Source organism: Musa acuminata, chromosome BXJ1-5 (assembly GCF_036884655.1).
Source record: "Musa acuminata AAA Group cultivar baxijiao chromosome BXJ1-5, Cavendish_Baxijiao_AAA, whole genome shotgun sequence".
In the NCBI taxonomy this organism is placed as follows: Eukaryota; Viridiplantae; Streptophyta; class Magnoliopsida; order Zingiberales; family Musaceae; genus Musa; species Musa acuminata.
Window position 1 is genome coordinate 2,719,255 of NC_088331.1, and position 10,827 is coordinate 2,730,081.

The 10,827-nt window shown below is 37.2% G+C and overlaps 1 protein-coding gene across 2 annotated transcripts; it reads right to left on the bottom strand.

Moving 5' to 3' along the window:
- Positions 1-375: 375 nt before the first annotated feature.
- LOC135672984 (uncharacterized protein At1g03900-like) lies at positions 376-10,827 on the bottom strand. 2 transcript variants are annotated; one of them, XM_065181605.1, is made up of 4 exons: positions 10,617-10,827; positions 9,992-10,507; positions 1,214-1,495; positions 376-704 (listed from the first exon to the last, which is right to left on the bottom strand). In XM_065181605.1, the coding sequence occupies exons 2-4, from the start codon at positions 10,490-10,492 to the stop codon at positions 636-638; spliced, it is 852 nt and encodes a 283-aa protein (XP_065037677.1). In that variant the 5' UTR covers positions 10,493-10,507; positions 10,617-10,827; the 3' UTR covers positions 376-635. The 2 variants fall into 2 exon arrangements, with proteins under 2 accessions (XP_065037677.1, XP_065037678.1); XM_065181606.1 differs by lacking the exon at positions 10,617-10,827 and having other exon boundaries at positions 9,992-10,610.

Genomic DNA, 10,827 nt, shown 5'->3' on the forward strand with positions numbered 1-10,827 from the left:
TTCACAAGTATAACAGATAAGGGGGAAATAAAACAGTGATATCGATGAATAACAGAAACAACCATCCCCTTTATTTAACCTGTATTGATTTCTATGCAGCTAAAGTTGCCGCCATCCGCGATCTGTGAGGGCCACTGCACCAGCTTTACACTTGCAATCACAAAATTGGAATATAATTATGTAATTTTAGCTCCAATGTTCCCAGACACCTAATTCACTTTTCTTGATAAGAAAAAGTGTAATCAAACTACTACTGAGAATGATATTCGTCTACAGGTACAGTACAGATAATGAGATGTAACAAGGATATTTGATACCAATAATTGTAGAAAACCTATTTAGGAAGATACAAAGCAACATAAAAGAACACCAATGTTGAAATAATATCATCTCGTCGTAGTTATTTATGGAAATGCTAAGAATAGTTCACATGATCATTTACATGATATATCTAATGCTTTCAACTCATGACTTGAAAACTTAAAGACAAATTCCTGTAACCATTATTTGAGTACTATGGGCGATGCAAAACCTCCAACATTTGAGAAAAAAGGACAGTTTATAACTCATACATATTTCATCCATTTCGTATCTCTGCTGTAGATAAAGACCATATCCAATATGTTCTCAAAAGCTCAAAATGCCGCCCACCCAGATGCTGTGCTCTTTGTTGATCCTGACCCAGTCGTTGAAGGCAAGCTTCTCTATTTATCCCAACATTATTGAAGAATAGGTGTAAGTTGAAAAGCATTTAAATGGTACTAAGCATAACTAGCACCAAAAGGAGGCAATTTAGATACATCTAAAAATAACCAATAAAAAGACTAGTAGTATAACATATTCAAGGAGATACATTTTATAATTCACATGAACTATTACGACCAGAGATGTAAAATTTGACTTAATAAGCGGCGAGCATAGGAACAGGTAAAGGGTGATGCCCCTTGGCCCATAAACCATAAAAAATGAACTGCAGGTATTCAACTTCCACTAACAGGTAAAGGGTGATAAATTGAATTACCAGTGAAACTTTCTGAGCATACTAATGGGTCAAAACACAATGTTTGAAAACAAAGTATAGCTGCATCATTTCACAGTGTGTTCCAAGTGCCCATGTGTTCAGATTCTACCACATTAGATTAAATCCATCATGTTCTGCTTCTACAAATAAAGGTACCAGAGCATTGAAGAGTACAGAGGAAGGCAAGCTTACCTCAATAGAAGAAAGATCTTGTAAAGAATCTCCAGGACGCCTTGCAGAGTCTTTGGAAGGGTTCAGTCCAGAATTGTGACCTAAGGTCATCCTAGCAGTGGCAGGATCATTAGGTGGGGGTGGTAGTGGAGACCTTAACTTTCTTGCTCCACCAGGAGGAGGTGCAAGAAATGTTGTTGCCTTATGTTTGCTAGAGGCTCCTGCAGACAAGCCAGCAGCTGAAAGCATGCCACCTCCACTAGCAGGTTTGTTTTTCACACTTATTCGAATGGTTTCGCCTTCCTAAAAATATCAGAAATATTTTACAAATCCAAAGTCATAACAGGAAACAAATTAAAGGTGATATTTATAAGAATTTTTCGAAATTTTTGGCCAGGATAAGAGAATGATATATGAACTTAGCAGCCAAATTGCCAACAAATTGAAAAGACCAATAAAATAAAGGTAACAATAGTAGCAGCAGCAGAAAAAAATTGCAATAGAACTTCATGCGACCATAAGAACCAAATTAAAAGGAGAACATGATACAATGATTTCTTGGCAAGCTTTATTTGTAAATAATTTATACAAAACATTACATGCTTAAAGACTTAACCATGTGGAAGAAATTGAATCTTTAAGGAGTAGGCCATTACGTGCCTAACCCATGTGATGAATTATACATAACACCAATGCGTAGTGTCAATTGATACTTCAAAATAATAAGAAATTTTGCACATCAAAATTTGAGAATTTTTTGACATTTAGCAAAAAAGTGCAAGAAATTTAGATGCAGGATGAAAGCAGATTAAATTGATGCTCACCATAATCGATAGTTGAGAGTCCCACCAATGATTTAAAAAGGCGCTCGGGCGCTCACCTAGGCGCTCGGGCAAGGCGAGGCGAGGCCCGAGCGCCTTGCTTCACTTCCAAGCGGCGCGCTTCAAAGAGGCGTCGCCTGGGCGCTCGCCCGAGCCCAGGCGCTGGGCGCTTCAGGCGAGCGCCTGGGTTAAACCAGGCGACCGAACCAGCGTTTTAGGTCTGGTTCGGTCTCTGGTGCTTTAGTTGGTTCAATCGAACCAACTGAAGCACCGATATCAGCTGTTGTTGCCCAACCCTAACCCTGCTCGTTGCCGTTGTCGTTGCTCCCGCTGCCGCTTCCTCTTTTCTCAATCAGCACCCCCTTACACTATTCCTTTTTCTCCTTCTGTATACTGTTAACAGTATACTAATAATAGTATTTGTATTTATTAGATTAATAATATATTATTTTGATTTTGTATCTTAGATTTTCTTAATTTAATAACATATTTTTATTTAAAAATTTTAAATAATTATATTTATTAATTATATTATATGTTTTTATATTTTAGCGCCTCGCTTCGCTCGGGCGAACGCTTGGGCAAGCGCCTAACGCCTCGAGCGTTTTTGGACCTTGGTGCCTTTTGACGCCTAACGCTTTTTAAATCACCGAGTCCCACTACCCCTTCAAAATGACATAATATCTTATATCATACAGCATTTATTCCTTTAAAACCACAAATAACCTATATGCCCCTGTAGTTCTACGAAATTTCCCTGCCCTAAAAACTTCCATCAACTGGTGATGTGGTGGAATGTTCTAGTTGTTTAATGAGTTTATATAATCTAAGCAGAAAGCACAGTCCTACCCATCAATAAATGGGGATTACACAAATGGAACTTAATAGGATAAAAGTTAGCCTAGCCTTATTTGCAGGGTTGGGATAATATAAGATATTATGAGACTTCACATATGTACATCAATAATTGCCTTTGATAAAATAAGTGGCTGAAGTCAAACTTAATAACATCACTAACAGATGAGTACATATTGGATAACTACTCTTTGCTGCCTAGAGCTTAAAAGACAGCAACAGGCTGTTTGTAGCTTGTATTGGAGTTTTAAATATTAATACTAAAGAAATTTGTAGGCCACATTACCAGAATTTGTGGAATTTATACCTCAGTGACCTCACATTATATGTTCACTGTGATATGAGAAAGTATTGGAGGAGCAACTTTTAAACACTCCTCTTCAGGAGGCAAAGCTTATGTGGCACCTCATTAGAACCAATAAGACACTTTTCCCTTCTTTCCCCATAAGTCCCTAGCTTAGCACTCTCTCTACCACACCTTAATGACTGCCTCAAACAAATTTACCATTATCCAACACCCCGGGAAATATATCACCACAATATATAGTATATACATATATATACATATAAATATATATATACACACACACACACATATCTGGCCTCCTATCTCATCCCCATCCCCTTCAAGGAGATAGTGATCTAGAAGGACAGCTGGCAGTGAGGAATATAATCTAGCCAAACCAATCTATATTATAAATAAAAGAAAGTAATCAATCTCACAACTACTAGTGGCTTGAAGACAATTCAACCACACTATAAACAAAATAGAAATAAAAAATATAAAGACACTAAATATCCAACTCTACACTCAATCTAAAATAACAATTAAAATATAGAAAAAATAAAAAATGATAATAATAATAATAATAATAAACAAAATCAATGGAGAGGGTCTGGCTATGTTGAGCCAGGGTGAGAACCTCATATAGCACAATATGATCGCTTTATAACATTTTCCCATATTACAAATTCATTTTATTCGCGAAGTGAAGGTCTAGGACCATATAGTAGCAAGACAATCTTCAGCTTATTCCTCTTCTCTTTCATCATCACATAGGATGTCAACATCACAAAACTAGATCCTCTGATAGTTGTAGATAACCATCTTAAACTTTGATGCAATGGAAGCTCTAAAAGTTTTAAAAACAATTTTGCTTGATTTTGAGTAAATCTATTCCCAACTCATCATTCACCATTTTGGAAAACTTTTAAGATCTACAAATATTACTGAAACTTGCTTCATGAATATCTCATGTGCGATTTTCACCAATCCTCAATGCTGAGGTTTTAATATCGTGGCTAATCAATCTGCTTTTTTGCCAAACTCAAGGGTTTATTGGTTCTTCAAGTGCCAAATACTCTGATATCAATTTGATACCAGAACCTTTGGGACATATCCTATCAAATAAACTAAGTGTTGAACAACATCAAGTGTTGTCACACCAAAGGGATGCCCTAAAAGAATATTCAGGAATGAGGTGCCAAAAGAAAAGCCTAGAGGTGTTGTCACAGGTGTGTCTAAAAGAATTCCTCCAATGGTCAATTTCCTTGGAAAGTTTGTAAACCCATACAAAAGAAGGAACGATTGATATATGGGTATGGTATTGTCATTGACAGCATTCAAGTGTCATAGGAGTTGAGATGGCAATTGATGCAGGAGTACAAAGGAAAGTCTGATGCAATAAGTTGTTTGCTGGAGAACAAGTTGTTTGCACATAGGATCATGACAAATCAAGGAAAAAACCTCCAGAGGAAGAATGAGAATAGATTTAGTCGAACTATATTAGTCAATAAAATCGAATAGAAAGAAGATTTTCAATCCCATGACTCCTGATAGCTTATGACGTCCATCCCCTTTTTAACCAAAATATAACTTAATAATTAGAGTACAACTCAAAAAATATGGCTTTGCATTTGATCCAAAATAGAAGTTGAAAATATAGTAAAAAATACATCCAACACTAGTAGAAAGATAAAAAATTAAGCTAAAATGCCCTTATTTAGCAGTTGGCCAAGGTGAGGCTTTCATGTGGCCACTCTTTAACAAAATCATTAACAATGTCAAAAAGCTAACTCCTTATGGTGGATGAGCTTTTTTAAGCTCACCATAACTGCTTAGGTGAAGCTTTGCTTGAAAAGGGATAAGGCATTGAGGATGATGTTCTACTATCTTGCATCACTTGCAAATATCTTGTAGATGAAACCAAGCTTGATACAACAATTAAGGAAATGAGTGGGAGAGATTATGATATCTTAGTAGTACCAATGAGCATTGTCAAAAGTGCCAGGTGTAGTAAAGCGCCAAGGTCTGTTATTGTCTAAGGCCCTAGGTGCTTGCCTGAGTAAAACAAGATACTTACCTTATAAAAGTACAAAAATATAATCAAGGATAGAGATAATCATTAATACAAAAACTTAAATGTAAAAAAAAAGTTGTATATGATTATATCATAACAAGCACTTAATTTATTTTTGTCAGAAATATTTCACCTTTAGTAATTTTGTCACAAAACATGAAAATATTAGTAAAAGGGGCTTTTGGATCCTTTAAATAATTGTGCTCCTATTCAAAATTCTTTTTAATGCTTCATGATTGTTCCTCCAGCATATCGATGGATGTCTTTGTAATTTGATTGTAATTTGAATTATCATGTTAAATTAATTAATTACCACCCCAAGAGAGGAGAACAGATGAAGGGAAGGGAAGAGGAAGCAGAGAGGATGAAAAAGAGATGATGAAGGTGGCGGGTAGCACAGACAGGAGAGAAGAGGTAAGAAGAATTGTGGGCAGCATAATGGTGACAACTTTTGTTGACTGTGAATGGAGGAGAGGTGAGAGAACACAACAACAATAGGTGCTAGCTGCAAAGAGAAGAGAAGAGAAGAGAAGAGAGAGAGAGGGAGAGACAAGGGAAAAGAGGATGGGAGTGATAGGATGTTGGTCACCCACAAAGGAGAGGGAAGAGAACAAGATGGAAAGAGGGAAGAGAAAGAAGGAAAGGAAAGGGAGTGCCCATGGTGGAGCATCACCAAAGAGAAAAAAGAGGGAGGAAAGAGGCAAAAGGGAATGAAAATGAAAGAGAAAGGAGAGATAAGAGGAGAGTAGATGTCAGGTGTGAGGAGAGAGGGACAAACGGGTTGCGGAAGGAGATCAGATTTGACTTGGATAAGAACTGGCATTGGATCAGAAGGTGGGAATCCTCCAAGTCAAATTTATGGGCTTCTTGGAGTTAATTTATTTATGCTAATGTAATCTAGTACATACCTAATCAGGGTCATATCTAAGTAGCAAGTTCGTGACTCCAAGTCTCCACTGGTAGCTAAGGTTAATGTCACTTGTGTCAGGTTTTGCATCTAGGTCTGTCCTCATGTCTTCTAACGTTCCTCACCTCAAGCTCCACGTTCGACTTTTAGATACTTCTCATGCAACTTCTATTGTGACATTGAATGCTCCTTAGAAGACTCTGAAGATTTAGGAATAAGGGTAAAGATTCCTGTATGATACCAGGCGTAACTCCTTCAACTTCAATGACTTGGGTGGAAATGCCTCAGGTCAACATCCCAAGTCTACATTTGGTATGTTTCACTCAAGCCCTAAATCTGAGAAGATTAGGTGTCTGTCCTCTGATGTAGTAATATTTGATGATGATAAGTTGGCTGAGTGGCAAAGGACTCGGGCCTATAGCCTGATTGGTTGGTTTCCTCAGATGGCATCCATTGATGGAGATTATTACAACTATTATTTCTAGCTTATGGAAGTGTAACAAGTCCATAGGATTCTTAACATGGAGACAAGTTTCTTTCTTTTTATATTTGCATCAGAGGATGATGCTCTATTGGTTCTTACAAGTGGCCCTTGGATTATTAAAAATCAAACCATCCACCTGATGCCATGGTGTCCAGAGTTCTAAGCCATGTCATATCTCTGTTTGATGGGAGAAGCCTCGTGGTGATGGTTCCTCTAATCAGATCTGAAATGGGGGGTAAGCTTCCTTATCAGAAATGGAATATGTCTTGTTGCTAAATGTAAGCCTGTTGATGATATCAACAGCCTTTTATTGTGAAGGACATGTAAATCAGGGAAGGACTCAAAAGGGCTTTGCAAGATGACATAATACATACATGTTGAAGTAGATTCCATCACTCTTGTGGACATCCTCAAACAGATGTTTCCTCCTCCTTGGAGAAGATGTTATTTAAAACATTAGGTTTATACACACACACACACATACATACAAATATACATATACAAACACACACACATACATACAAATATATATATATATATATATATATATATATATATATATAGAGAGAGAGAGAGAGAGAGAGAGAGAGAGAGAGAGAGTGTGTGTGTAGGGCTGCAATGGATGACTAATTTTGCTAGAATTAATAGAAAAGGAGAATTTTAGAGAAGGGTTTACCCCTCAAATTTGGCATTTTTTATTCACTTTGATGCTTAGGATGGGTTTCGCAACCATTTTTAATTAGCTTCATATAATATCATTTTTTGAAAAAAGAAGGATTAGATTAAAGTTAATGTATAAAGATATTAATTAATCAGTACATAGCTTGTTACTCTTTTTACAAATTGCAAGAATAATATTATGCTATAATGAAATTTTCTTCGTTTATAAAAGTATTATAGATATAACTATATAAGAAAATTAAGCAAAATAACAAAAACAACCAAGTAATGTAAAAAAGATAAGGGTCAACTCATAATTAATGCATATTTATTTTTAACAAAAATCTCAAAAATTAAAGCAATGGAACTGGAGAATATGGCAGAGCATCCGGTGTCTCATCAATGTCTATTTTAGATTGTTGACTTTGTTTAATATAAAGAATCTCCAAAACATTATTGTTGAATGACTTGATATTGACCAAAAACACACAAGGACTCAAATATTAAACAAATACAGTAAAGAGTGCCTCCTAAGCATATTTTGCATTCTTGATTTAATTGGTTGATGATGTCACAATATTGATGAGCGATATTATATTGCAAGAAAAATTGATGGCTACTAGATTCCAAAATGCAGGCTTATGCAGAATCTTTATTCAGAAATTTTGAATTAAAAGAATTTAGAGAACTATAAGGACATTTATTCTTACATATCCTCTAATGAAGTGTGAAATTTGAAATGTCATCATGTGAAAATTTGGTGACTCCCAAATGATAAGATGACAGGCTTCCAAAGTCTTAAATTGTTCCAATTTCTGTAAGTGATTTTTTAAAGAATTTACAGAACCTACTGATTTAGATTCTCTGTCGCCAACTTCTTGTTAGATACCGAGTTTACCAAAAACCAAATGTAAGATAGTAAGTGACCCAATTAAGTAAATTCATGTATATAATGATTCAAAAGTAGTAAAGCATTCTACCTCAAATACCATGAATAAAAAATAACATATTTTATTAGAACCCATACCATGATGCTTATCATTCCAAACAACTATTAAATTATACAACCAAAACCACAACTATTAAATTATACAACCAAAACTATTAAATTATACCATGATCCTTAATCAGTATTAAGGATCGACTATGGATCTTTTCCCACCTATGGTCCTAACTCCTAAGTCTGGAAGAAAAAGTGATTGGTTGCATTAGGTCATTTACAACCAACTAAAACATTTTTTTGACAACATCAACATGGATCTTAACCATTTTCATAATAAAAATGATACACAAAGAAAATATAACAAATTTATCCCATTTACAACTTCAAGTGTGCATTCAAGAATCAATTTTGTGGTTGTTGATCACCAACCCAATCTACTTAAGAACCAAAGCCCATTAAAAATTCAACATTACTGTTTTTTGTGAATCTTATGCATTGTTTCTCCTTAGAAATTAAGATTATTCCAGCACAAACAAGTCCTTCAACAATTGTGAACAAAACGATTAACAAAAGACACATCATGAAAGGTGTGTAAAGTCAAGAACAAATGCCCAAAGAAGAGCTAAAGTTGAAGTAAAAGAATATGTACAGAATATTTACAAGTGTAACATAAATGACGTAACCAACTACTACATCCTAAAATGCTAAAGTTTAGTCAATCCTATAGGCAACACCATGAATCCATATGCAAAAGGCCAAGAATAACTCATTTATTATCCTATTATGGCATAACATCACTGGCAACAAGAGTAACATATACGATGAAAAGTCGAAGCATTTGTTTAGACACATTATCCCTGCCCTTTGTGGCAATATCTAGATTGGATCAATGCTTCTATGCAACACTTGGAAGTTAACATTAAAGAAACAACTTCCACATTTTTGTGCCATTGAAGCATGTAGTCAACAGGCTGTTCCTACATTGAAAATATTGTGAACCAATATATTACTCCTCATCCAGTAGGAAAATTGCAAGTTAGAGGACACATACATTTTACTTAAATTAAACCATTTTACATAAAAGGTAAATGACTTCTAGAGAAATATTCAAGTTTTTCCTCTGATTTTAACAAAGATAGGAAGGTATAGCACAAAGAGTAGAGGAAACGAGAACTATATATATGCTATCGCTCATAAAAATCTATATCATTCTTATCTGGACTTGAATAAATTACACTCGAACAAACACATGCTTTATATATTTAAACTCAGGTGTGATGATTTTCAGAATTGAATTTACGACATTCAGAGGTGGAACCAAGGGTCCAATGAACATTGTCTTAAGAGGCCTTTCCCTACATCCCAATAGCGTGGAAGTGAAGAACCAGAGGCAATTATTCCTAGAAATTTACAACAAGCAGGGAGAACAAAAAGAAGGAATAAATATAATTAGATGAACAGCCAATGCTCTTAAGATGCACGGATAGAGTGTCAGGTAAAGTTTGTGAAAATTATAACATCCAATAATAGACGTACAACCCTAACGCGTTTCAAGTGACTGTAGAGGACCTAATCAAAACAAATGCGAATGTGACATATTCAGAATCTGCTAAGAATACCTGAGGGAAATGGTTGTAATGTTAACGGTGCTAATAACTTGGAAAAAGTCATCTTCAAATAATCAGGACAAAGCTTGATGGATGTTGCATGGTAATAGCTATGAATAACACATGTAGGAAAAATTTGTGCTACAGGAGACGGAAGGATACCTTCAACCGATGATTGACAGCGGGATGGATCTCGATGTGGCTCTCATCAGTGTCGACGCTGGTTTCCTTCTCGTGCTCCCTCCTCAGGTACTTCTCGTGGTCGGAGAGGGCCACATTGAAGTCAAACGCCTCGTTGCGCTCGTTGAACCCCAGGCCGATGAAGGCGTGCTTGCCCTGGCCGTCCTCGATCTTGAGCACGAAGTAGCGGGACGAATCGAGCACGGTCTCGACGGAGTTCTCGCGCTGCCCGAGGCGGACGAAGCAAGCAGCGAAGAGCTCCCCGGAGCCGGGGTCCTCCAGCCGGATCTCGCAGCGGTCTCCGCAAGAGACCACCCGGAGGCGGCCGGACCAGATCTTGTCGGACTGCAGCCACTCGCCGCACTTGTACCCGCCGCTCGTGCTACGCGGCGGGATCTTGTACACCGACACCTCCCGCACCACCAGCAGCGTGTGCTCGAACGCCTCCTCCTCCTCGACCACCGACGATGAGGATGCCGCCATGGCACCCCCCAAATTCTGCCACGAAATCAGCGAAAAATGTCAGGAGATGAGTCTTTGATCACATCTTATGCGGAGATGGCTGTCGGTGGGATAGTGAAATCAGGAAAGGGATTTCGGAATCAACCAGATCTCGCCGTATTCTTTTGGGAAGTTATGGGTGGACGGGCAATAAGCAGCAGAAAGAGAGGCGGAGGGGAGGCTCTTTGGAGTTGCGGTGATTTTGATTAACCGAGGAACAAAAGAACCAAGTTAACAGTTATTTATAGAGAAAGGAGGTGGGGAAGGTGGAGTGGCTCGATAGGTTAGGGAAGACGGTGTGGGCAACGGGAGGAAGG

What these genes read in the sequence shown, in the direction of transcription:
- LOC135672984 (XM_065181605.1), bottom strand. Translation starts at nt 10,492, where the DNA reads ATGGCGGCATCCTCATCGTCGGTGGTCGAGGAGGAGGAGGCGTTCGAG. An exon ending in CTGTCAATCATCGGTTGAAG is followed by an intron (nt 1,496 to 9,991) that starts GTATCCTTCCGT and finishes TGATATTTTTAG; the next exon opens with GAAGGCGAAACCATTCGAAT. An exon ending in AAGATCTTTCTTCTATTGAG is followed by an intron (nt 705 to 1,213) that starts GTAAGCTTGCCT and finishes TGGGATAAATAG; the next exon opens with AGAAGCTTGCCTTCAACGAC.